The 26,909-nt window shown below is 57.0% G+C and overlaps 2 protein-coding genes across 5 annotated transcripts in view; both read right to left on the bottom strand.

Moving 5' to 3' along the window:
- EDC4 (enhancer of mRNA decapping 4) overlaps positions 1-26,909 on the bottom strand; it is a 227,129-nt gene that overhangs the window by 109,525 nt on the left and 90,695 nt on the right. The window lies entirely within an intron of this gene.
- On the bottom strand, positions 1,334-18,420 carry NDRG4 (NDRG family member 4). 4 transcript variants are annotated; one of them, XM_057412930.1, is made up of 17 exons: positions 18,164-18,420; positions 14,982-15,073; positions 13,901-13,945; positions 7,709-7,814; positions 6,225-6,345; positions 5,904-5,966; positions 5,647-5,707; positions 5,304-5,390; positions 5,169-5,225; positions 4,669-4,772; positions 4,164-4,220; positions 4,017-4,068; positions 3,358-3,405; positions 3,098-3,133; positions 2,965-3,016; positions 2,331-2,369; positions 1,334-1,697 (listed from the first exon to the last, which is right to left on the bottom strand). In XM_057412930.1, exons 1-17 carry the CDS (start codon positions 18,393-18,395, stop codon positions 1,543-1,545), a joined length of 1,407 nt encoding a protein of 468 aa, XP_057268913.1. In that variant the 5' UTR covers positions 18,396-18,420; the 3' UTR covers positions 1,334-1,542. The 4 variants fall into 4 exon arrangements, with proteins under 4 accessions (XP_057268913.1, XP_057268914.1, XP_057268915.1 ...); XM_057412931.1 differs by lacking the exon at positions 2,331-2,369 and having other exon boundaries at positions 18,164-18,416; XM_057412932.1 differs by lacking the exons at positions 13,901-13,945; positions 14,982-15,073; positions 18,164-18,420 and adding an exon at positions 9,836-9,993.

The raw sequence follows: 26,909 nt of genomic DNA on the forward strand, positions 1-26,909 counted from the left end.
AGGTCATGGGTCTTACAGCCAAAAGCTCTCATATGTGTGCTGGGAGCCCCATGCCCTTCGCTGCAGAGTGGGGATGGGGCCTGAGGGCACATAACTTTTGGGCTGGTTCTGCTCACCTCAATGGTGGCACCCAGTGAGTCCCCAGGAATCACCACGAAGGCTTGAGCACCCATTTGCCACTGCCCCTGGTGAGGGAGGACCCAGGCTCTGCGCAGGGCAGGGATGGCAACAGAGGCCAGGTAGGTTATGCTGTCACACAGCTCTCCATGCCCAGCACAGACTGGATCCACTGGAGCCAGCAGCTGGATGGGCCCCACAAGCTCGGAGAGAGCCAAGCCCTTGTGAGACGCCCTGCTCAGTGCACAGGCAAGATACTGGAGGGGTGTGGGAGTCAAGGGTGGCCATGATGGGTCTGGCCAGCTCTGTGGGCAAAGCCAGCCACTGACAAGCTCCCCACATCCATGGTCACACTGCCAGCATCCTGCAGTGATGCACCCTGCGGGGCGGAGAGTGCTGATGGGTCCCAGCATTGCAGAGGGGGTGGGAGTGTCTCATCTTATTGCTCATGGCTTCACGGCAGTGACACACACAGGCTGTGGTGAAACTGGAGGGGGATTTGCCATGTCGCATCCCAAACACGGTGGCCTCTGACTAAGAGCTGTTAGTGGAAGTGCCAGTGTGGCAGGGACTGAGCTAGACAGAGCACAGAGCTCCCCTTTATCCCCAACCCCAGGGTGGTGGTGGTGGCAGGTGGTGATTGTCCTTCTTGCAACAAGGAACCAAGAAAGTGCCACCACAGGCAAGAGCATAGGCAGAGGCAGGGGGACCTCCCCCCATGCCACCCTCCTGCCTCTGGAGGAGGTGGGAGGCTTCTGGAGCAGGGCTGAGCCCACTGCTCCAAGGCAACCCTCAGGGTACATGACCAGGGCACAGGGACAGTTTGGGATGTGATTTCTCACAATGCTGGGCCAGCTCCAGGGCAGTAGGTCCTGGGTGTGCTGGGGATCCTGTTGCCAGCTCTCCTCAGGGAGGACTGGTGGGGAAAATGGGAGCTGCATTCCTGGGAAGGGCCCAGTGGCCTCCCCCAGTGAGCACCACTCTCTGCCCCATCTTCCTTCTGGCTTGGCCAGATACCAGTTGATACTGGGGCAATAACCTACCTCCTGTGTCCTGTCCATGTCCTGCTGTCCCATCACATCCCGCCATCCTATCCAAACCTCACCACATGGCGCCTGCTCCCCCATCCTGTTCCCTCCACCATCCACCCTCCCAAGCCAGGGCCAGGCCAATGCTGGGGAGGGTGAGGACCAGTGCAGAACCATGGTGACTGCTGGACAGAGGCAGGAGCTGGCAGCCAGGATGCAAAACCCCCTCTCCTTTTCTGGTACCAGACAAGGGGATGAGGCCAATGGCCAAGAAGACAAATTGACCCCGAAGGAGCAAGGGCCCTGGTGGAGGATGTTCACAGGGCAGGCAGGTGCTGGTGGGATGCTGATGGATAGGAGGTGGCTCTGGAGAAGATGTCGGCAGCAGGTGTGGACCTCAGCACGATACTTCCATGGTGTGGTTGATCTGCCCCATGGCCTCGGTGCTCTCTGAGTGGGTGCAGGCACGCGGACGGGTGCCATCCACTGAGCTGGTGCTGGTGAGGGAGGCCGTGCGGGAGCGCGCCAGCCGGGTCATGCTGGCAGATGGCACTGCACGGGCACACAGACATGAATGGGCTGCTCAGTTCCCTCCGAAACCCAGCAGCATCTGAGCCGACAGCGGCTCACACAAGCAAAGCCACAGGTCCCACTCCCCAGGGCAAATGACACTGGGCACAAGCTTGCAGCATGCGGTGTTACGACAACACGACCAAGCTCCAGGCTGTCAAAAAACAGCAGAGCAGGGACAGGGGTCTCTGGACAGGCTGCACGCTGGGAATGTCTCCTGGGAATGTGACCACTGGGCATGAGGCCAGTCGGGACCCTGGTTGCCATGCTCTGGGTGAGGAGTGAGCTGGATGTGCTTTGGGCTCACCAGAGTGTGCAGGGACAGTGCCAACCCTCCTGCAGCCAGGATGCCCAGTGGGCACAGTGGCTGCCCAGCTGGAGGAGGGCACAGTGGGCACTGCCAAGACTTGCCCACTTGGTGGGGAATGTCTCTGAATCTCATTTCTCAGCCCCCAACCCTGGGTCAGGGGAGCTTATCTTGGGCAAAGCGGAGCAAGACAGAGGGCATCTGGCTGGGAAGGGCCATTCCAGCACCCAGGCTGCTCCCAAAGGTGCCCAGGCAGCTTGAGGGCACAGGCCATGCGGCACCATGCAGCAGCAGGCACTGAGCGGTACCTGAGCTTCCACTCAGCCGCCGATCCTTCAGGTGGGCAACTGGCAGCGGCAGGGTGTGAGAGGGGCAGGGAGGGCAGAGAGATACCATCAGCCAGGAGCCCCCCCAGTCCCACGTGTGCATGCACGTGGACCTGCACGCCTGCACACACACGTGTATACATGGACCTTCAGCTTACGCACACACAAGTATGCACACAGACCTGCATACACACACATGCATGAGCACACAGACCTGCACACCCACAGACATACACAGTTCTTCATGGACTTACACACACCTATGTGCACACAGACTTGTGCACATGGACTCTTGTGTGTCTGTATGTGCACACACAGCCCATTCTTGTGCATGCTCACACACACGTATGTGTGCATGCATACACAGAGGTGCTGTCCACACATGTATGTACACAGAGCCCTTGTACACACGTCTGTGTGCACACGGAGCCTATACACCCCACATCCCTATGAACACATGGAAAATACACCACAAACACATATGCAGCTCTCCCTCAGGACAGATACACCAGGGTACCAGGCTTCTCTACTACAGCCAGGTCAGCACACACACATGGGCACACACGCATATGTACACAAGGGCACACTCCAGCCCCATGCCCAGCCCGGCACTCACTGTAGCCCATGCCCTGGAGGAAGTACTTGAAGGCCTCAGTCAGCTTGCCAGGCTGTAGGAGAGAGCACAGTTGAGGGACAGCACCAGGGCATGTCTCAGGCCAAGTATACCCAGTCTGGGGACGGGGGCTCACCTGTGTGACCTGGGGCAGCCCACCAGAGTCAGCCATCTGCAGAGAGAAGGTCCTGCTTAGTTTGGGAGAGAGCTTTGCAAACCACCCTGTCCCCTGGTACCCAGGATGGCACTGCTGGGGGCCACCCTGCTCTCCCTGCACCCTCCAGCCCCAAGGCCAGGATGGACCTGGAATGGGAAGATGGAGACACCTTGCAACCCTGGGGAATGGGTACTTGATGGGCAGCAGGGGCCTCCTGGCTGCCCCTGCCACCGGCCTACCTTCAGGAAAGTGGTGTTGGTGGGGTCCAGCTTGGAGTTACACTCCACCTGCGAGCAAGAGGGGTGGTATCAGCACCCTGGGGGTGCCCTGAGCCGCACTGAAGTTGCCTGTGGGTAGTGCCACTGGCACATGGCACTGCAGTGGACCATCCCACTGCAGGTAGGTGGCCACAGGGAGGCAAGTCCTGAGCCCGCAGTCGTGGAACAGAGGGGACCTTCCTCCTGGCAGGCATCCTGGGTGTCACGTGTGTGCGAGCACAGAGGAACACATGCTGAGGGGGTTGTGCATGCAGTTACACATACATACAAACGTGGTCACCTGCACAGTACCTGAGGCTGACTGTGTAAGCGTGGACAGCCACATGGGTGTGTGCAAGCACATGCCTGTGCCAGCAGCTCTTTAAGTGACTGTGGCCAAGGGGGGAGGGTGACTGTGTGCCAACACATCCGAGTGTGTACACTGTGAGTGCATCTGGGCATCTGAGGAAGGGGAGGTTTCCAGCTGTGTCACTGGGCACACGCACGCATGAGCAGGTGGGTTTGCACATGAGCATGGTCCTGCACACAGCAGCACACGTGTGTCCGAGCAGGCAGCACATGTGTGTGCACCCATGTAGTGATGGGCACTACCACCCTGCAGGCACTTTCCCATCACTCACCACCCCTTCTTCAGCAGGTGCGTTGTCTCCAACCACCAGCATGACAGGGCAGCTGGAAGTGAGAGGAGGAAAAGGCATGGTCAGGGCTTAGCCTGAGAGGACTCCACTGCCCTGGGACCCCCCCTGCCATGCTAGTGCAACTCCTACCGCAGCGTCTTGGCATTGGGCACAGTCCCAGGCCGGTTGATATCCAGATCCCTGCGGCTGATGGAGGAGAAAGAGGGCAAGTGTGAGCCCATGGGCCAGTGCTGCCACTGATGCCATAGCACAAGAGCTGCGGCACTGCCAGCTCTGGGAAGCAGCACCCAGCCCCACTGCCCTGGCATGCTGTGAATGGAGAGCCCCACATCCATCTCCACCATGACCTGAGAAGGAATGCAGCACCCAGTGCAGTAAAATGGCTCCCAACCGCTGCACAATGGGACAGCACCTCTGCCCCCTTCCCCTTCTGCACTCAATGCAGGAGGAGGCCTGAGGGCATGCACCCACGGCTGTTGGGCTCTGGGACATGGCAAGGGTCTGGCACAGGTACCATCATTCCCGCATCCCTGGCCAGCACCAGTAGCCAGCTCTGCACCCATCAGGGCCAGGGCTCCCACCAGCACTGCAGCCTGCCACCCTGATGCAGATGGGGGCAGCCCAGGGCACTCACCTGTTATACATGTTGAGGAAGAGCTGGAGGTTGAACTGGTTCACCACGCTGCCAATCTGCTGCCGGTAGCTCTGCACCAGCTCCGTGTTGTTCATCAGCTCTTCCTGTGCCAGCAGGGATAGGGATCAGGGCAGGGATGGAGTTAGGGCAGGCATGGGGATCAGGGCAGGGACAGAGATCAGGGCAGACACTGCCTGGTGCTGCACAGACACCCTTGCTCTCCCCAGCCTGCCCATGCCATGCTAGACAGAGTGGTAGGGAGGGAGGATGCTGGGCCATGCAGCTGGGCATGCTGGAGCTGCAGGCAGGATGCGGGCATGAGTTGCACACTTGTCAAGGCTAAGCCTCAGATCAGGCAGGAAGGATACAGGCAGGGCTTGACTAACCCCATCCTTGTGGATATGGGGCAGGCCCAGTGGCACATGGCAGGGCATAGCCCACAGGTATACAGGGTGAGGGGCTGGTGACGGGATGCATCAGGATGCATCATGATCCCTTACCTGGCTGAAGAGGTGTGACAGAACAGTGTCTGGCAGTGTGCTGGTGAGGCCAGAGAGCTGTGGAGGGAGCACAGGGAGTTACAGCACCACTTGGCTGGCTCCTGCCCCAGGGAGGAGGGTCAGGGCTCTGCCCACCTTGGCAGCTGCCCAGTCAATCCAGCCTTTGCCATTGGGATCGATGTTCATGAGGACCAGTCCTTCAACCAGGTCAGGGAAGATGAGCTGCAGTGACCAAAAGGGGCAGCACTCAGCAGGGAGGGGAGATGTGCCCAAGGCAGCCCTCACCAGTGCCACTGCCCACTGCACTGGGGGCAACGGAGACCTGTGGCAAGACTCAGCCACCATGGCCATGGTACTGCTGTTGTGGCCCCCCATTTCTCCAGGAACAGCCTGCCCAAGGGTGTCAGCTCTTCCCCATGCCCTGGGCTGACAGCTGCCATGGGCAACACAGGGCCAGCCCAGCTTAGCCTCAGCTCACCGCAAACTTGGCCAGCACGTAGGCTCCTGCCCCAACACCGATCCCAATCACGTACTTGAACCTGGAAAGTGGAGAGGTGCATATGAGGGGCCAGTAGGCTCCAGCACAGGTTCCCTGGGGCACCCCTCCACCCGCAGCACAAGGACACAGGCAGGATGCCAGCTTACTGAGACACCTCTGAAGCCTCAGACCACTGCCCACTGCCCCTCTCCCTTCCCAGCAACCCCAGCCAGCAGTGTGGAGGGGAGGTGACTTACCCAAAGTGCTGCACCACGCTGGGGAGCATGGCAGCCAGTTGGTCCATAGATGGGTACTGGTACCTGCAGCACAGGAGGGCATAGTATGATGTTACAGGATGCAGAATGGGAAGGCTGGGACAGGGCTGCCTGGAGTAGGCAAGGAACTGTCATCCACCCACAAACCACCGTGTTTGGCTGCCCTGAGCTTTGACATGGTTCAGAGACCTGCAAGCAGGGCACGACTGCTCAGGCACCAGCAGCCTGGGGGCAGGAGGGTGACATCCACGGGGGCAGGGGGGTGACAAGAGGGCAGAGCAAGCCCCTGAAGCTGGCACCTACCCCTGAGGGAACTGTGAGGCTCCTGTCTGTTGGCCTGGCGCGTCCACGTGGCACACCACAAAGTGCTTTGTGATCTCCTGCATGTCCTCATAGTTGAAGAAGGTGTTGAAGCAAAGCTTGTCTGTCAAAGGGCAGCAGGGATCAGACACTAGACTCTCTGGCATGAGGGCCAGAGAGCATGGAGATATGTTACCTACCCTCCCATTATCCTTCAACCAGGTGACATGTCACCAAAGCCCTCCCATCCCTTTCCTGCCAGGGTCCTCATCCCCACAGCCACTGCTGGCCAGGCCTGTATCCTTGCTGGTGCTGGGGGGCATGATGATGGATGGACACAGCCAGGAGAATGAGGAGTTTGGGATGAGCCCTGTCAGCTTGGAGGGATGTGACTGGGGGCTGCAAAGCCATGAGCTGCAAAACCCTGGGCAGCAGGATCAGCAGCCTGGGGTGTTTTCAGCCCTATCCAAAATCCTCAGCAGGGCCTCAAGCAAACGTGGGATTTGAGAAATGGATGCAAATCTCCCTGCTCGGAAACAGTCAAAGAAACTGGTGTTGCTGTGGACAGGCCACCACTGTTGCAGTGGGATACAGCCATTGCCAGGGCTTGGAGGGGTTCTGCCCCATGGCACTGGTGCCAGGACACCCCTCTTAAAAGGTCAGGGTGAGGCACGTTGTAAGAGCCATTGCAGCCAACATGAGGCATCCCTGGAAGTGAGAGTGCTCATTTCCACCCATGGTGACTCAGCCTCAGCTCCGTGGAGCGGGAGATGCTCCTCCCCACACAGAGCACTGGGCATCCCAGCTCAGCTCAGGGACACAGCCCATGGTCTGGGCTGCAGATCCAACCACAGAATCAACCAGGTTGGAAAAGACCTTTAAGATCAGCATGTCAAACTGCTCCCCAGCACTGCCAAGATCACTATGCCCAGCTGCCCCCCAGCACTTAGTGACGTGGTTCAGCATGACTGAACCATGTCACTGAGGGCCTCGTCTATGCGGTTTGTGAACACTTCCAGGGACGGTGACTCCACCACTGCCCTGGGCAGCCTGTTCCAATGCCTGAGCACTCTTTTGGGGAGAAACTGTTCCTATCATCCACTCTAAACCAGATAATACAGAATCCCCACATCCAGAGCCCCAGCTCAGGTTCCTCCTTTCCTACTTTTCCCATATCCATCAGCCCTCACAACATCCCCCAGGTCCATGCTTTGGATTCCAACAGGCATGTGGACCCATCCAGCATCCCCTGTGTCCCATCCCTCCTGGTGTGGCCAGCAGTAGGGTGGTCAAACACTCCTGGCCTGGGCTTTGAGTTGTGCTGAGCATCTGGTGCTTTCAGATACCTGGGGATGCACAATGCAGCCTGGGAATCCTTCATGGGAGGAGGCAAAGGAGCTGAGCTGGGGTATGGCTGACGTCCTGCACCCAATGCAGCCCCAGACTTGCTCCCCCTTGCCCCTGCACCCCATGGCCCAAGGACTCACGGTTGAGGCCCACGTCGTGGTATGTCAGGATGGCCGGGCGATTCCCCTTGGGAGAGCCCCGGATGACCACATGCAGCAGCCCATAGGGGGTCTCAATGTCATGCTCCTGGGGGAAGAGAAGAGACGGGGTGGTGCCTGTCTTGCCCCAAGACACCCTCACCAGTGCTTCCCTGGGCAGCTTGGTCCCATGGAAGCACATGGGAAAGACGAGAAGCCAACCTGAGAAGAAGCCCAGCTTTGGGTATCCCTGCAGTAGCAGAAGGTAGGTAAATCACAGGGAAGGAAAGGGAGGACTTGGGATAAGATAATGGGATTTAGGAAAATGGTGCATCATGGGATGGGATCATAGGATAGGATGAAGTGATAGAAGTTTGGGATGGAATGGGGTGGATGGGATGATCCAAGGCAGAGATAAGGATCATGGAACAGGACAGGTAGACCACAGCATGGGACAGGAGATCTTCAAGGGCCTGAGACTGAGGGAGTTTGGCAACAGGGTGGAAATGGCAGCATGGTTCAGTTGGCCTGGATTCGTTGTGCCTGGGACAAACAGGCAGAGGTTGGACCCCAAACATTGCCCTGGGAAGCACAGCCACCCGACCCTGAAATCACAGCTAAAGTTAACTTAAAACCTCTCTGGTGTGTCATGGCTGTGCCCCCATAGAGAGATCACGGCTGCCCTGTGCCTCAGTTTCCCTGGCTGGGAGGCCTCACAGCCATTGTCCCCAGCCAGCAAGGGAAACTGAGGCTTCGAACCCAAATGCTGCCTGGGGACAAGGGACCAGGGTCCCCTCCGGATGCTCATCCCTGCCAGCCAGTGACCTTGAAGCTAGGATCTGGTGGGTGCAGGAACATCATGGGCTGGGCAGGGGGTGTGGGCACAGTTCTCACTGCAGGAACTGGCAGCCCCATGGATGGTCTGGCAGGAGGGGAGCAAGTACATGGATTCTCCCGTGGGTTATGTGCTGCCAAGGACTCTGAAGGACACAGGCCTGAGGTGGGAGGAACTCCTGAGGACACAGTGTCCTCACTGCAGTGCCTCCCCTCGCTGAGATCCGCTGTCCTCGAGGGGATGCAGTGCCTGAAGGCAGCACCAGTGCTCTGAGGAGGCAACACTCCACTCCCCAAGGGCACCCCGACCTCAGCCCTCATCTACAGCGGCCCCTCCACTTCCCAGGGCTGTATCAGGCAGCAGGCAATGAGCAAAGACATCCCCTTGCACAAATGGATGGGGAAACTGAGGCAGAGGAAGGGCCTGCCCAAGGTCACAGAGCAGGAGACGTCCACGTAGTCTGATCCTGGGCACAGGGCTGCCTCTTTGCCATCATCATGCTCATGGTGCCTGTCACAGCCCCAATAGCTCAGGCTGCATTCCCACCCCAAAATCACATGCCCAAGGTGTGGCTCCTTCCCCAGCACCTCACGTTCCCCTGCCCCAAGCCAGGCACATCCCTGCTCATGGTGCAGCGTCTGCAGCATTCCTGGGTACCACAGCCCTGCCCTTTCCTGCAAGGATGCTCACTGGGGCCGGGGGGAGGGGAGGGAAGGACAAGGATGCAGGGGATGCAGGCAGCAAGGAGCGGAGGGCACTGACAACCCATGGCCCTAGCAAAAGTGGGGTGAGGTGGAGGGGGGTGTCACAGCACCCATAGGTACCTCGGGCACCCAGCCCTGTCCAGGTCACCCACTTACTACTGCAGTGCTCAGCCTCCTCTGCACCAGCCTGCTGCCATCACTGCCGAGACCAGAAAGCATCCAGGAGGTTGCTACAAAAAAGCAGGAGACCCTCTCCCTCTGCAGATCTGGGGTGGGGAAGGGGCAACGTGCCATCCATCACCCCATCAGCAGCCTCTGCAGCCACACTCAAACCAGGTTGCAGCATCTTGGCTGGGCTTGGGAGGACATGCTCAAGGACACTGCGTCCCTGAAGCCTGTGGCACATCAGAGATGCGGCAGGGGGGCTGTGAGAAGAAAAAGCTCCCCAGCACCAGGTCCCCACTCACCAACCCCTGCCTGCCCCACGTCAAGCGCTGCTGGGAGCAAAGGTTCAGCCTCAGCAAGGAGGGGAGGCACCTGAGGCAAAACTCAGTGAAGGGAGGGCAGCGAGCACGGAGCGGTGGTACCTACCCCATCCCAGCACTCAGGCATGGTGAGGAACCGGGAGGACGAGGATGCTCAGGCAGGGTGGACCAAGACCAGTTCCCGGTGCAGAGCACAGCAGTGCAGTGGGCTGGGTGAAGCAGAGCTCTGCACTGGCTCAGCCCCTCGCCTGGCTTTATAGTGGAGCCCCAGCCCTGCGCTAAGCCCTGCCTCTGCCTCCCTTCCCCCTCGACACAGGCTGGGCTCCATCACAGGAGTGCTGCGATGGAGCCAGCATTCAGCCATTGGCTGCCAGCGGAATTATTCATGCTCCAATTGGCCCCAAATATCGTTGTTTATGAAAGAAAAACTGCCTGGCACCATGCAGAACCTTCTCCATCTTCCCTCCTTGGGCACAGTGGGACAGGCCAGGGTGCCTGGGCACTCAGCACACGTGTGTGGTTCCAGCCACATGCAAACATGCAGAATCATGCTGGATCTGCAGCCTGCAATAGCATACACGCATCAGGAATCACCCCCAAACACACTCACAGACATGGGCACTTGCTAAACACACAGGAGAACATCACATCAGGCATGTGCTGCAGATGCATGTGATCACACGCATGCTTACACAGGAACAGGCACCAACACAAGACACACTGTGTCATGTTCCCCTCTCATTTCTGTGTATGGAAACTTCAGGAGAATAAAGAGAATGAGCCATGCTGGAGCACACACAACCCCACAAAATGCTTATGCATACCCACACATGGGGGCTGGCCCCTGTGTGTCTGTGTTGGTCCATGTTCCTGTACATATATGTGCATGGTCATATGCACATAAGGAGCACACCCACTGCATCCTTCTCCTTTGTGTTTCCCACATGTGCCATGTCTATCACTCATGCTCATGGATGCACAATGATCTGCACAGATGAAGAACTTTGTGCACATGTGCATGGAGGGGCACACACATGTGCCCAGAAATGTGTGTCACCTTACTCAGCAGCACAGCCATCCTGCCAGCTGCGGGACACTGGCAAGCAGGGGATGCACAGGATTTAGTCCCAGTCTGTCCATCACCAGTGGCAGGTAAATAAAGCAGGAGGAAAGACAACCCAGAAGCTCTGAGGGATCAGATCCTGTCCGACACGTGCTGCGTATGCACATGCACACGTGTGTATTTCTGTGTGCACATGCACAAGGCAGATGTTTTCTGCCCTGATTCCAATGAGGGCTCCTTGCAGCTCACACCCACGGTGGCCTCATACCCCATGATGGGCAGCCTCTGGGTGCCATCCCCTTTATCCTGCCTGCTCCTGCCCAGTCCAGCTCAGCACAGCCACCTCCAGAGCCACTCCAGCATGAAGCTGGGCAACCATGGATGGAGAAAGAGTTCTGTGGTCCCTCAAATGGGCTGAAGAGCCACAAGCAGTGCTGGACCACAAGAGCATTCAGTGGGGACCCTCCAGCCTCCCTGCCCACCCCAGGGATGCGCCATGCTGGAGCATGTCACCACGTCTGCATCATGGATCATGGCCCACCCTGGCCATAGCTCACTTCCACCATGGCCTGCACACCCCACAGCCAGAGATCCAACTGCCAGCGCCAGCACACGTACGGGCCTCCCCCCATGGCAAAGCCCCATGAGCTCAGCTTCACCCAGCAGGCTTGTTCTCATAGAGTCTCTGATGTCTAATAACAGGGCTGAGACCCTTTTCCTTAGGGAGAACCCTTTCCCTGACCAGGGCAAATGATCACCCAGAGCATGTGGGGAGCCACTGAATGTGGTGTCCTGCAAACAAGTCAGGGGGTCTGGATGTTGGAGAAAGGATGGACAGACGGGCAGAAGGACAGCATCCACCTTGCCTTCCCCAAAGAAGCTTTCCTCTGCACTGCTTTGTCCTGCAGGTTGCTCAGAGGCAAGCCCAGGCTCCATCTCTGTTAATGAAGGACCATGTGAGGGGTAAGCCCAGCTTCCAGGGAGTCCTGGCACAGGTACAAAGCTGTTCATGGGTCCAAGTGGAATTTCTGCTGCCTGTGGAGTTAAAGAGCACAAGCAGCCACAGCCTTCAGGGAAAAGCTAGAGCTGCAGAGAGGCATGAGCAGGCAAGAAAAGACAGATGGTGGCAAAATACAGGGAGAAGGGGTGGAAAAGCTGAGGCGAAGCAAGACATGAATGCAGGGACATAGGAGGGCTGAGCAAGGCTGACTCCACTTGAATGGCACTGAATGGCATTGCCACACCACTGGCTATGAGCCCATCCGCTGGTGGGTGGCCCAGACCTTCAGCATGGACAGGGCCACCAGGTCACAGGGCAGGGGCTCCTGCCCCCTGCATTCCAACAACTTGGCTTGTTCCAGCAGCTCCAAGGGCTTTACTATGGCTGGTGTGGGAATGGGGGACCCCTGCTCCCCATCACTCCCCCACGGGCCAGAGCATCTTGGGGAGGGAGCAGTAATGGCTCTGGTGAGGAGCAGAGGGATGGCCAAGAGTTCAGCTGGGGCTGGATTAAATACCCCAAGGACGTGAGGGAAAAGTGCCGGGGTGGGGTGTAAGGGGATGTTGCCCCTGCACAGCCTGGGGAGCTCATCCCATCCCACCATGAGGCTCTTGGAGGGGAATCAGGAGGGCTCACGGCCTGGCTGGCTCAGGAATGCTGCTTTGATCCTTGCCTGGGTCGTTCTCTATGCTGGGGCATTTACTGTCTGGTCCCACTACAATGGGCACCAGCAGGGACATGGGTCAGCATCACTGTGGGCCACTCCCTGAAATACTGGCATGCAAAGGTTGTCCTGGGGAAGTTGTTGCTCTTTAACATCCCCTCCATACCAACCAAGCCCTGCCCTGGCACAGGCAAGTGAGGGCCATACTGGTGCTCATGCTGTGTTCCTCATCTCTTTACCCTCAAGTCACAACACCAGGAGGGTTCATTTCTCCTTCAGCTGTCAACAAGAACCCTGAGCAGGCAGAGTAAGGAGCAGCCCAGACCCACACAGCTTGTCACTCCCAGCCCCAGGACCTCCCCAGCTCTAGGGCTGCTGGAAACACTGGAATTTCTTTTCTGCCAATGCCACCTTTTAATAATTCTGTGGCCTCCAAGAGAGACACCCAAAATCTCCCACTCTGCATTCCATCCTGATGGAATTCCTTGGTCCCCACTCACATGGATGATGGAGACTCAGCAGGCCAGCCCCAAAAGCCTGGGCACCACTTTGAGTCTGCCAAAAGAAGGACCTGGGCTTCCCTGCTCCTCTCCCAGGATGAATGAAATCCTGATTCATTTCACCCTTGCAAGTGTTGGTGTTTCAGTGCCAGACCTGGCTCAGACAGCACCATTCAAGCCCACCCTTCCGGTGGTCCCAGCCACTGGCAAAGCAGTAACATAGAACCTGAAGCCAGTCACTGGTGTCCCTTGGGAAGGGGGCATGTTTTGGGAGAGGGACAGGCAGCAAGCTGGGGTGTGGCAGTGTCACTGCCCTCCCTCCCCATCTACCGGCACCCTGGTCTGTGGGGGAAGCCCAGTGCAGGATGAGCTTGGGTGTGATGGTAAATCCTACCAAAGCGGGAGCCCACAAAAGCTGAGCCCCACAGGCCCCGAGGTCATGTCAAGGGGCTCCTACAGAAAGGTGAAATGAAAAGTACAAGGTGAGCAGGTTCCAGCCAGGGAGTGGAGGGCCCTGCTCTCCAAAAGAGGGGGCAATGCCAAAGCCTCCAAAAAAGAAAGGCTTTCAAACATCCTTATGTAAGACAGAGGCTGGCATTGCCTGGGAAACCATTGCCATGGCAATAGTGAAGGGGCTGGAAAAGCAGCTCAGCCCTCCTGAGAAGAAATCGACTCTTTTAAAGAGATTTTGTCCCCGGCCCTTCGCCAAGTGCCCGCAGCCGCATTCAGTGCCAGCACAGAGACGCCTGGCACCATCCCCTCCTGCTGGCGTATGCAATAGATGTGCAGCCCCATGTACAGACACTGCCCAGGAACTGTGTCCTCAGGGGAAAGGGGGACAGCAGCACCCCTGGATCTGTTCAGCACCCTGCAGTCTTCCCCAGCCTCAGGCTGCTGTCCGCCAAAGGACCCAAGGTGGACACACCCCTTGTGGCTGGTCCTACCTTCCAGTCCGTGTCCTCTGTGGAGAGGAAGACATCTGAGTTGTCCTGGGGAGAGAAGGAGCCATTAGGGACAGAGACATCCTCCCTCCTTCCATCCAACTCATGAAGACCCCTAGCTAAATGAGCGCTTGCTCCCAGGGCAGCGCTGGCTTGCAGGGGGACACGATGCGCACGCACATGCACACACACATGCACATCTACAATACCACACACACACGTTACCTGCCAGTGTGTGCGCACACTGTATGTATTAGCATGCATGTGCAACATCTGCATGCACATGCGATCTCTAGCAGTGTGCACTTGCAGTCCAGAACCCTGCCGTGTGCTGGGCTGCATGCCCAGAGCATGAGCACCAGCTCGAGGGAGGGGATTCTCCCTCTCTGCTCCTCTCTGGGAAGACCCCACTTGGAGTACTGTGTGCAGTTCTGGTGTTCTCGGTATAAGGAGGATGTGAAGCTGTTGGAGCAAGTCCAGAGGAGGGCCACAAGGATGATCAGGGGACTGGAGCACCTCCCGTATGAGGGCAGGCTGAGAAAGTTGGGGCTGTTCAGCCTGGAGAAGGGAAGCGGCGTGGAGACCTCATAGCAGCCTTCCAGTATCTGAAAGGGGCCTACAAGGATGCTGGAGAGGGACTCTTCATCAGGGACTGCAGTGACAGGACAAGGGGTGATGGGTTTAAACTGAAACAGGGAAGATTAAGGTTAGATATCAGGAAGAAGTTCTTTATTGTGAGGGTGGTGAGGCCCTGGCACAGGTTGCCCAGAGAAGCTGTGGCTGCCCCATCCCTGGCAGTGTTCAAGGTCAGGTTGGATGGGGCTTGGAGCAACCTGGTCTAGTGGAAGGTGTCCCTGCCTGTGGCAGGAGTTGGAACTGGATGACCTTTAAGGTCCCTTCCAATCCAAACCAGGCTAGGATTCTATGGTTCTGTGATCACACCAACCCAGAACCTGTGCTCACCCACACACCTGCAATATCAGCACACATCTGCACACATGTACACTGAATGCCACACAGGCACTCCATACCAGCATGCACACACCTCCCCAAGCTCTCACTTCAGCATCTGTACCAGACTCACCAGCTCGGCATCCTGGCTCCTCAGCAGTGGCTTCTCCTCAGTAAAGCGCAGCTCATGCAGCCCTGCCATGGTCATCTCCTGCAGCAGCAGCCCTGCAGTGGAGGTGTCAGGGCAGGTTCTGCTTCCACCCCCTTCACTCCATCCCCTGTAGCCCCCCAGGTCTCCCTGCTCATAGGTACAGGATCCAAATCAGCTTCACTCCAAACATCTACCACAGGGACTTGGTGATGCAGCTTGTCCATAGGCTGCAGCGAGCCATTCTGCTGGGAGCTGGGAGCAGGCACGGGGCAGGCAATCCCCAGAGGTCCAGTTCTTCCAGTTAAGAGCAGACCAATCTCCAGGGCACAGTCCTAGGCAAACTGGGAGATCAACCTGCTCTATCCATGGTGGTCACCCTTTAAGCACTCAATTCACGGCAAGAACATCCCAATTCCCACCCCACCTTCCAGCACCACTTGGAGAGAGAAAATCCAGCGTTTTTGCAGCGTTTAGGCTGCAGTCAGATACTGGTGGGACAGAGGGAGCTCTCCCTGCAGTCAGGGTGAGTGGTGATGTTTCTCAGCTGCGCTGGGAGGCAGAGGGATGCTTCAAGCAGCAGGGGAGCAGAGAGGCAGCCTGAAGTTTGTATTGCAGCGATGGAGAAAACCAAATGTGGAACCCTCAAATTCTTCTCCTTTCCTGGGAACCAGGTGCTGGCCAGTGGGCAGCTCATCCCAGAGCTTGCAGGGACAGACTTTACCATGGTGCTGCCTCTCAGCAGATACTGCTGACCAGGGACTTTGTACCCCCAGCACCAACATCTCCAAAACACCCTCAGGTACAAACCCAGCTTAGAAAAGCAGAAGAGCAAGGGGATGCCTGTGCTCCTAGCAGCTGGCTCCGCACAGAAGGTGACAGACAGGCTCCCCTGTATAGGTGGGAGTGCAAGGGGGTTGTCTGTGCTCAGGCAGGATCTGGACCTCAGGCATTTGCCTTCACTGCCTCTGTTTCCACCCCTTCCCCAAGGCCAAGCCTTCAGACAACTGCTGCTCTGAACGGGCCTGCACCAGCCCTACCGCCCCTGCACCGGCTGTCCACCCTCTGCAATGTCCCCAGAGGCACCAGGGATGGAATGGGGCTGTGCTAGCACTGCAGCAGGCACAGACCCTGCTTCATCCACAGCCTTGGCCAAGCCCAGTCCACCTTTACCCACTTTCAAACTTGAGTCATTTAGGTTGAGCTATGTGGAAAGGCCAGGCAATGGCACGAACATTGCAATGCCACCAGGAATACTGAAGCTGGTCATAAGCTCCCTTCCAAAGCCAGATTTGCTCATCCAGCTGAGTTTTCCATTCAAAACCCAAGCAGGCTGTGCCACCTGGCTGCTCTCTGCACACATGGCACTTTGCTCCTTGGGAGCCACCCAACAGACCACAACTGTCTGGAGGAAGAAACACCACTGCAAAGCCTCCAGGGAGACTCAGGGCACCCAGCACTTGGGGTGTCCACATCACCCCCTGCACCAAGGGCCCCACTGCACAACACCCTAGTGGGAAGAGGTGTCAACAGCCCCATGGAGGGGCACCTGCCTGGGACATGCTGCTCCAGGCTGAACTGCTGCTGGGCAGATGGCTTTACACAAGGGCACAGCCCTCGCCTGCAGCCCATCAGCATAGCCTGGACGATGCAGCCCTGCAAAGCCACCGACTGACAGCCCCTGATGCCCTGTGACACCATCCTAGGGTTAAAAAATGGGAAGAAAATCAGCCTCACCAGTAGCAGATCTGGAAGCAAGCAGGAGCGTCCCACTCTGAGCGCGGGAACCCACCCTGTGCCCGCAACCCCCGGCACGGCTGGAAACAGCACTTAGTGTAGGGTGAGTGCCTTTAGTAATTAAAGCCTCCAGCTAATATGGGAGGGAGGGAGGGTGGCCCAGCCATGAGGAAAGGCCCCATGACCTTGCTGATGGCGGGGACAGAGCTGGCTCACAAGGGATGGGGCAGAGCCCTGAACCAACCAGCATCCTCAGCACAGGGTGAATGGGCCCCTTGGCGTGGCACTGAGAGTGGGAGTGGAGCAGGGATCGGTACATCGTGGAGTCCCATGGGTGCAACAGCCTGCAAGCAGGATTTCTGTGGATGCTTTGCTTCCCATGGTACTCCACAAGTACTCTTGTCCCTGCCCCTGCCAGGGCAGCAGTGGGACTGTGGGCAGCCTTACCAAGCCCGGCTGGGCCACTGTCATCGTGGAGGGCTGGTGGGTAAGCCACAGCTCTGGATCTCCTGGCCAAAACAGCTTGGTTCTCATCACAATGGGGCAGTGTGACTGGCAACAAGCCCTTTTCCCTCCAGCTTGCCCCAGTGCTCCTCCACAGCACCCATCCCCAGGGTGCTGCTCCAAGCGTGCCCATCTCTGGTCCCACCCTGCCTTCCCACTGCGACGCCACCATTTCCTGGGCACAGCTGGGACACGCCTCCTCCCTAACCCCAAATCAGTCCCAAACCCAGTGCTCTGTCTGGGACAAGCACTTTGCCTTGCTGGAGCCGTGGCACTACATAATAGACCTAGATGGGAACAGCCACACTGGCTTACCTTCCCCAGGGATCTGCAGCTTATTGGAGGAGAACCAGCTTATGGCAAGGAAATACACTGTTATTATAATTATTATTATTATCATCATCGTGAGGCTGTGGGAAGGGTTTACCACCAGGCAGCATGCCCGATTGGAGCAGGGGTGCAGGATGAACACCCCCAGCTTGCTCTGCCCCCATGGCAGGGGCATAGGTCTGCACTCCAGCACACACACCCCCCCTCCCCCCCCCAAACTAGCCCAATGCGGAGGGCGCTGGAGTGGGCAGGACCCAGCCGGGGGGATCCAGTGCCATCGGTGAAGGTCTGAGCACCGCGGGCATGGGGAGCAGCAGCTGGGGCTCTAGGGGAAGCGGGGCCTAAGGGGAACCGCGGCCCCATGCGCGGGGGGTGCAGGCGCCGCACGGATGCTCCAGCAGCCCCGCACGCACCCCACAATCCCCCCCCACCCTCCGCCGTTTGCTTGGTGGGCCCCACGTGCCGGGAGGCTCCCGACTCCGTGCTCGCACCCCCCCCACCCCGCACCACCGGACTGGGCTTCCCCCTCTGCAGCCCTGCATCTTCCGGACCCCAGAAAGCCGCGTTCTCCCAGCACGCCCCGGCCGGGCCGTTACCTGTCAGCAGCTCGATCTTGTGGCGGAGAACCTTCATCCCCGGCGGCGGGACCCGGCGGGCGGGAGCGAGCGAAGCGGGTGCCGGTGCGGGGCGCGCAGGGCGGCGCTCGGGCGAGGCTGGGCACAGAGCCGCCGGGCCGGTTCCTCCCCTCGTCGAGGCCGGAGGATGGGAACGGGGCCGGGAACGGGGAATGCCAGGAGGACAATGGGCCCGGCCCGGGAATGGGGGCATTAAACGGGAGAGGGAGCGCTGGGCCGTTCTAACGGGTGATGGATTGCTGGGGCGGGGGGGGAGGGCTGCAAGAGAGTCGGAGCGCTGGGAAGGACACAGGCGATGGAACACTTAAGATGAAGCGTGAGGGGTACACGGGAGATGAAGCGATGGGGGGGACATAGGAGATGTAGCGCTGGGAGGGGTACACGGGGTATGGAGCACTAGGGAGGTTCACGGGAAATAGAGCACTGGGGGGGTAAATGGAAGATGAAGCATTAGGGGGGGACATAAGGAGATGGAGCACTGGGGGAGTCCCAGCACTGGACCATGATGGCAAATGGGTCCGGGGGGGTCCCTGTGGTCATGGAGTCCCAGGAGCAGGGGACAGTGGAACCCCTGGGGAGACCAAGGTATGGGGCCATGGCCAGAGGGTCTGGGGGTCCCTAAAATCAGGGGAAGGTGATGATTAGGGGGGATTCTAGGGCAGGAAGGGGTCTGTGCTACTTAGAACTGGGTAATTATGGCTAAGAGGACTAGGGAGTCTGGAGAGTGGGGGCATGTAGGCCAAAGGAGCTGAGAACATCCAGAAACAAGATTAAGGATGACAAGATACCTGAGGGTCCTCTTGGAGCATGGGGGTGAAAGTTCCCCTGAGCATGGGATGGTCATGGTCAAGGGCCTCAGGTGGTGCCAGGATAAGGAGCAACTGTGCAATGAGGGTCTTCACAGCAGGGCCGTGGGTGGTGCCAGGGAGTGAGGATGGTGATAGCTGTGGTGTCATAGGTGGTTTACCACTGGGGACTGGAGGCTGTGACTGGAGCAGTCTCAATCCCCCCACATATTGATGCTGGGGTGGCAGCTCGTTGCCTGGAGCAGGAGGTTTGTGGGGTGGCTGTTTGGGTGAGGCAAAACCAGTGGCTGTGAACACCACCATGGGGAGGGTTAGAGAGAGCTGGTGCCACAGTGGGGAAGATGCAGGACCTTCATCTTCTGCGTGATGTGTGGATGCTGGTAGTTGCCCCCTCTGCCCTGATCCTGAGTTGTCAGAGGCCACCAGCTTTGCAAGGCAGCCAGTCTGAGGAGGTTTGCCCACCACCCTTATAATAGTGCCCAAGTTTCTAAAGGAGCCTGGAGCTCCCAAGGTATGAAGCAAGTCTGTGTCCTGAACTGGTACAGCTTGTCCAGCAACGACAGAGGGCCCCAGCCTCCCCTAGAGCAAGGGCTGATTCCAACTTGCCTCCAAGCCAGGCAAGCTCATCCTACCACCATTCCTTCCCCTGTACTTCTTTAGTACTGCTTTGATTCATGTTTTCCACATTTGGGGATACAACAGCCTCCGCTCCCACGTTCATAGAATCACAGAATCCCAGCCTGGTTTAGGTTGGAAGGGACCTTAAAGCTCATCCAGTTCCACCCCCCCTGCCATGGGCAAGGACACCTTCCACTAGACAGGTTGCTCAAAGTCCCATCCAACCTGGCCTTGAACACTGCTAGGGATGGAACATTCACAAACTGCACAAGACATGCCATTCAGAACTGGCCCTTCCGAAAATCTTTCTGTGCAGAACCTTCTGAGGACCCCATCACCTGTCCCCATGGGCTTGTTTCCTCATCAACCCAGCCCCAGGGTTGTTCACCTAGGAGGACTCTCAAGGGCAGGGCTGTGGTCTGGTGTCCAGGCTAGCACTTGTTCCTCTTTCCTGCTGGGCGTATCTGGCAGGAGAGTTCAGGGAAAACATTCCAGATCTTCCTTGTAGAGACAGTGTACATGAGTCAGGGCCTGCTGCTGCTCCATCCTGCTTTGCAGTGCTACTTACTTGTCAGCATGGGAAAACCAAGGTTTCTTGTAGGTTGTGTGAGGCTCAGGTTTTCCTACACAATGCAAGATGCTGCAAGAGGGTAGGGATCTTAGAGACTATCTCTGGAGGTCCTACCCAGCTGTGAATCTAAGCTAGCCCTAGAAAGGAATTTCTTGGCATTCCTTGTAACCACCACCCATAGGAGTAGTGCTGGTGTTTTGAGGGAGGTTGAATCAGGGTCTTGTTAGCACCACTCTCATCCAGAGATCCAGGTTTGCCCTAACCCTAAATTCCCAGGATGGCAGCAGGTGCCTACAGGTACCCCAGACCTCAACCTCATCACCTCTCAGCCAGTGGCCTACACAGCTCTGTGCTTCATAGCACCTTTAACTGCTGGGCCATGGGCTGCCTTGAGAACGGCCATGGAAAACTCATCCTACAAACACTTCCTGAGGGGCTGGAGGAATGTCTGCTGATACAGATATTCACCTCCATCCCGGGTACATCTGTTTTAACAGCTTGTTCCAGGCTTTTTGGATGGCAACCAGTTTTCAGCTGACTTCAGCCTTTCCTGCTGAGTCATCAAGGCTCTGTTCACCTTCCCACCTTGGAGAGATGTCAGGGAGCACAGAGACCCTTCAATCTCTCAGCTAGGAACCAGCCCAACACTTCCAATGGGCTCAGATCTTCCCTGCCTTCAGGGCTGCCCCCCTGTGTGTCCAGCAGCCAAGGAGTTTCCTCTGAACTGGTCAGGGATGTGTCAGGATTGGATTAAAATCTTTCTGACAACTTGCAAATTTAAACCTCCACCTCCTCCTCCAACTGCCAACGATCTCTCTGGGAATAAATGATTTTTCACACCAGGGATTTACCTTCTCCACATGAAGCTCGACTTTATCAAGTGACAGCTTTTAGAAGGCTGTCTTGCCAAAGGAGCAGAGCCCTGTACTGAGATAATTGCATGATCAATTAGGCTTGAGAAGAGCACAACCTCTCTGTGCTCTAAGGTGGGATGACTGGGGTGTCACCCCATGTAGGGGTTCAGAAATCACCTTCACATAGAGCCTTCTGCACCTTCAATTGTGTGATTAAGGGGAAGCAAGGGAGTTCTACAGCACAGAATCTTCCACGTTATTTTTCATTGCACTTCTAATGCAGGTCAATGTGGCATTTTCCACATGCCCAGCCATGTGACACTAAGCCAGATGAACAAAGGTCTGGCTCCAAAAATGGTATCAGGGAGGTCACAGCCCCAGACAGGGACTCCCCAGGACCTTGCTGCAGAATTGGGTGCTGCCTGCAGCCTTGTGTCATCTCCTAGCATTTAGTCACATACCCCAATGCTCATTTCCATTAGCACTTCCCAAAGACCCGAGGAGCCCTCTTTCCCAGAGATGTCAGTGATGATGCTGAAGTTGGGCCGCAGCTAAGGGATGTCCTGTTCCTTGTGCCAAAGAGGGGTGATCCTGTTGAGGATGTCAAGCACAGAGGATGCACCAAGTGCTGCCACATCCAAATCCCTTCATTTCTCCCAGATGGGCTTTGCTATGGTCTCCTGGGACCGGGCCTAGATTCCCACCTTCATTGTGCTGCCACACATACCAGAGCAGTTGATGGACACAGGCTCAAGGCTGGCTATCAGGCAGGCACCCCACACTCAGTTCACCAAAGCAAGTGGGTCTGAGGGGATGAGCGGATGTCTGTACCATCCGCCCCTGCTGCTCAGGGCTGGGGCCCCACCAGCCAGCAACCAGCCAGCAGCACAGGGACTCCTGGCCAGGCTCCTGCAAAGCCTGAGCATCCTGGGAGCCACCAGCTCCAACGGGATAAGGGCCAGAAGTGGGAGGAAGCATTTGGATGCTGCGGGGTAAGTCAGGTCACAAATGGCTGCCAGAAGCATAGTGCTGCTTGCTAGACCCAAGCCTCTGCCCCAGCACTGTGGGCTGCCGGGATGAAGCAGAGTTTGCCACCCCAGGGCCATTCACCCCCTCATCCCCAGCCCACAGTGAGCACAGGGCCAAGCAAGCAGCAGGAGATGCTATTTTAAGCCTCCTGGCTGGGTGCTGAAGCCCTCCAAATCAGCTTTCTGGTGTGTTTCCCAAGCACACACCTCAGCCAGCCTCATTTTGTACCCCCCTCTTTTCCCCATGCACAGATTGATTCCTGCAGCAGCAGCACCAGGTAATTTTCCATGGCATGGCCAATACCAGCAGCAGTGTGGGGAACTGTCATCACCAGTGCAAAAGTAGCAGCTCCTTTCTGTCCCCTGGCTGGAGCCTTTCTGTCCTAATGGCTCCAGAGCCAGAGCACAGTGGACAGACATGGACCTGTGGTACCAGGTCCTCGAACAGATCCAGGTGATGCCATGTAATGACAGGGAAGCCTGGAGCTGAAGGATTATGTGCAGGGTTGGGGATGGGGTTTTACACTGTCTGCCTGTACTGAGCACCAATGCAAGCTGGAATCATAGAATCATACAATCAACAAGGTTGGACTAGATCTTTAAGATCATCAAGTCCAACCATTACCCCAACCATGGAAACATCCATGTTTCATATATCTCCATGCAGGAAGCCATCCTGTGGGATTTGCTGGTAGGGAAACTGAGGCACGAAGCAGCTGGGCCTTGGCAGGGGCTGCCAGGCTCACAAGCCTATTCCACAGGCAGCCTTATGGCAGCTCTGCTATCAAAACAGCATGGCGGAAAGTGGGGCATGTGGATGGGGAAAAGGTTACTGCGATTGGGATGCTGCTGGGGCTCCAGAGGAAAGCCAGCAGCATTTCCACCCATCAAGAGTCTCCTTTCTTGAACAAGACCAGCTTAAGAGCAATGTGCTGTTCTACCAGCTGGGACTGCCAGCACTGTTGCTGCCTCAGCTCCAATGTCATGCCTGCAGCTGCTGAACCCAGCAATGATGCTGTGGGCAGAGGGGAGATGGCAGGACACAAGGCCCTGGGACCTTTCATTTCCCCCACCTCTGGAAGAAACCTGGAGAGATATTATGAAAAAGAGGATAAAGGCCATAAAACTAACAAAAATGCTCCAGCACAGCCCTGTTCCTCTCCAAAGCTGCTGTTGCAAGGACCACAGTGCTATCTCAACCTGGCAGATGCAAGCTGGCACCCTCATCCCTGCTGCAGGTACCTTTGCACCCCTTGGCCACCTTTCCGCAGCAGCACCCAGTGCTGGTGATGCCATGAGGATCCATGGTGGAGGATGGCTGGTGATGGATGAAGCACTGAGCCATCACCAGCAGAGAGGGAACGTTCAGATGAGCAGCAAGGGAAGCAGAGGTCTGAATCCAAGCTCTGGGGCAGGGCAGGGTTTGGGGTAGGGCAGGGTTTGAGGCATGGCGAACATGCATGCACATGGGGCTACTGCGGCGGCACGAGGGGATGCAGCCTGGGGCAGATGTGCTGGCTGCCCACCTTGGCAGTTGAGCAGTGCAGCTGAGCAGTGCAGCAGGTCCCACCCTGAGGAGCATGCGTTCCACTGACGTGCAGAGAAGCCGGAGCTAAATTTAGCCTTGGTTGTGCGCAAGTGTGATGTTTGTATTGGTGCCCTTAAAGACAGCGTTTGGAGCATGTGGCTGCTGGCCCTGCCTGGCTCAGCCCTGGATCCTTGATAGCCAAGCTGTTCAAAAAGGGGAGAAAAAAAGGAGTATTAGCAGCTGGTGAGATATAATCCCAAGGGTCTATTTCCAAAAATGCCCAGGAGCCAACTCTCAGAAACCAGCAGTGCGTACAAAGCGGTGAAAGGGTGACCTTGGTGGCCATGGGAGTGTCCTTGTGCTGAGGTAGAGGTGTCTGCCAGGTAGAGCTGCTCCATGGGTGTGGGACTGTGTGCTCTGGGGCCACGGCAAGAGCAAGGAGGCTACCAGGCTGGCTTGGCCTTAGGACAGTGATATTGGAGCACTGTCTGTTGGTGATGGGCTCCATTCTGCATCCCATAGCCAGCCCACCTTAGGGCAGGTATGATTTGACCCAGCCTTGCATTCAGAGGGCAACAAAAGCCCCACAGCTTGCTGGCTCCAAAACAATCAGGGCCAGAATGACAGAAGGGCAATTGGACCTTGGACACCCCAAACAGAACCCTCAAACCTTGGCTAGAGCCTTCAGGGACAGCTTGATTCTCCCAGAACTGCTGGGTTTCATGCAGAACAAGAGGAGGCTGCTATGTAGAATGAGCTTAGGTCTTGGGCTGCAGGCAACAGGCAGGAGCCAGCCACACTACTCTCCAGCAGAGATGAGGAAGCTGCTTGGGAAGATGCAATCCTGCAGGGAGATCAGCATCCTCTCCCTGCAACACAGCCTGGGATGGGGAGTGTTGCCATCAGGACCTGGCAAAGGGCAGGGATATGCTGTGCCCTGTCTGCTCCCCTGCTGCAGCACAAAGCATGTGCTGGGGCCGGCAAGCTGCCAGCCCCCCCCAGCCACCTCCTGCCCTCCCACCATGGGACTACCAGTAATTTTCCATCCTGGCTGCAGGCTCTGCCTTAACGAGATGATCTCCTGTGTCCCTCTAATAGGGCTGGGCCCCGTTCAAGTTCCTCTGTTCATTCAAACCATGAGTCCCCTCCTTTCGTTGCTTGAGCTATGAAACACGCTGCTCCTCCGAGCCCTGCTTCTCCCTGTGCTCACAGCCCTTCTGTCTCAGCCAAATGAGAGGATCTTGTCCTGAAAACAGGAGGGGAAAAAAGCCCACCAACCCATCAAGAAAGATTCCCATGGTTCAGCTGCACTCTTAGTCCAGGAACAAGCAGCCCTTGGGATTTGCCATCACAGTCATTCCCAAAGCTGCCTGTGCGCAGGCACCTCCTGCCTGGTATTGGAGGTCTGGGTCCATCAGCTGCATTGATTGGCTGAGGATGGGAGAGTAAAGTTGATTTACAGAGGGAGGAATCTGGCCCTGGAACACAGTGTGTGTTGAGCGTGCTGCCTTGGACTCCCTTCTCCTTGTAATGAAGCTGCTTGACTTAGATCTCAGCTTAGATAGTGAATTTCATGGCTCTGGAGAGCCAGTGGGAGATAACCTGCTCCTAAGTGAGCAGAAGACAGAGAGGTTGGCCCTCCTCCTCCTTTTCGTTTTTCTCCTCCTTCTCTTCCTCCTCCTCCACCAGCCCAGCAGGGACAATGAGACCAGGCATCACTCCAGCACTTGCTATTGCTGCTCCAGAGCCTGGCAGAGAGTGCAGGGATCCACATGCACTTAACTGCCACAGGAACAGCTTGTCCCAGTAGGGCAGAGTGGAGGTTAAAGGCAATGAGGGGAGCTCGCTGCTGCTTTGGGAGCCAGGGAGCCAGGGAGGAGCTGTGCATCCAAGAGTCTCCACCTCAAAAGTCTCAAACCATCTCCCGGAGCACTAGAATCTGGATCAAAGTATGTGCATTCTAAAGAAGGGCTCACTCATCTAACTCCCTTGGGTATTGCAGGCACCAAAGCATGTGCAAACTTCACCCCCACTGCAGTGTCCACCCCTCCAACACCCCTCGTAGCTGCACCAGGAACAAAGGCACTCCAATCACACATGCAAAATGCAGGATGCTTAATCACAGAATCACATAATAGTTTAGGTTGGAAGGGACCATAAAGATCGTCTACTTCCAACCCCCTGCCACGGATATCAAGATGTCTTAGAACAAGCAAACATGTTGCTTTGGACTAGAGGTAGCTGAACTCTCCTGGTATAGAGATGCATCAGGAGACAGATGGCTGTGGGAAGAGGGCTGGTGCAGGAAGAGTTCTCCCACCACCAGGAGACACCCCTTTAGGAGGTGCCGTTCTCCAAGTCCTCACCTGCAGTGACATTCTAGGCTGCCACAGGCCCACCTCTCCTGAGCAGTACCCTCCATGCCTGCCTGACTCCTCCCCACTGCAGAAGCCAGCATCCACAGCTCCCAACCCTGCTGTGCTGCTCCTGCAACAGCCCCCTCCCAGAGCAAAGCCAGGCTTTAAATAAAATCCTGTCAGCAGAGTGGAGCTGAGCAGAGCAGAGCCGAGCCAAACTGTTCAATAACTGCCTGTGTTTAGCAAGCTGACAGGCGTGAGGCAGAGCAGAGAGAGCAGGGTCTCTTTCCTCAGAGGCCAGAGACTGGCACATTCTCTAAGGTACCACCCACCCTCATGGAGCACAGCTGGTCACTCTTACCCTCCTTGGGAGAGCAGGATAATGCCACTTCCAAGGGCTGTGAGCTGCTGTGATGGTTTAAGGGGAGGCTGATGGAGTGAAAAGACTTGATTTTTCTCTGAGTTTCCACAGTTCACCCACCCCCAGCAGCTGTGTTTCGGGACACAGGATGAAGCTGCTCCTCTCCACTGGCTGGTTATGTGCAGCTTGGCCTGGAGGTGAGGAGGGGCTCCCACTCCTAGCTGGGTACCAGGGAGCCCCATGAGCTCCATTCAAGGTCAACCTGTGGTGAGATTTAGATTTGGATATCCTGCCCTGTGAAGGTGCTGAGGCCCTGGCACAGGTAGCCCAGAGAAGCTGTGGCTGCCCCATCCCTGCCCCATCAAGGCCAGCTGGGACAGGGCTTGGAGCAACCTGCTCTAGTGGAAGGTTTCCCTGCCCGTGGTAGGGGGTTGGAACTGGATGAGCTTTAACGTCCCCTCCTACCCAATCCAGCCTGGGATTCTGTGATTCCCGTGACCAGGACATGTCAGCAGCTGAGGGCACTTGAGTCCAACTTTCCTGTGGGCTGGCAGGATAGATTTTTTAAAGCAGATTATTTGGCT

The sequence above is a fragment of the Pezoporus wallicus genome, unplaced genomic scaffold (genome assembly GCF_028554395.1).
Source record: "Pezoporus wallicus isolate ANWC-B61680 ecotype Strahan unplaced genomic scaffold, APGP_CSIRO_Pwel_v1 contig_13006, whole genome shotgun sequence".
NCBI classification, from domain to species: Eukaryota; Metazoa; Chordata; class Aves; order Psittaciformes; family Psittacidae; genus Pezoporus; species Pezoporus wallicus.

Excerpts from the sequence above, each read along its gene's own strand:
- NDRG4 (XM_057412930.1), bottom strand. The coding sequence starts at position 18,395 with ATGCCCCCATTCCCGGGCCGGGCCCATTGTCCTCCTGGCATTCCCCGT. Across the intron at positions 4,221-4,668 it reads TTCCTCAACATGTATAACAG|CCGCAGGGATCTGGATATCA; the intron begins GTGAGTGCCCTG and ends CTCCTCCATCAG. Across the intron at positions 3,017-3,097 it reads GGCTGCCCCAGGTCACACAG|CCTGGCAAGCTGACTGAGGC; the intron begins GTGAGCCCCCGT and ends TCTCTCCTACAG.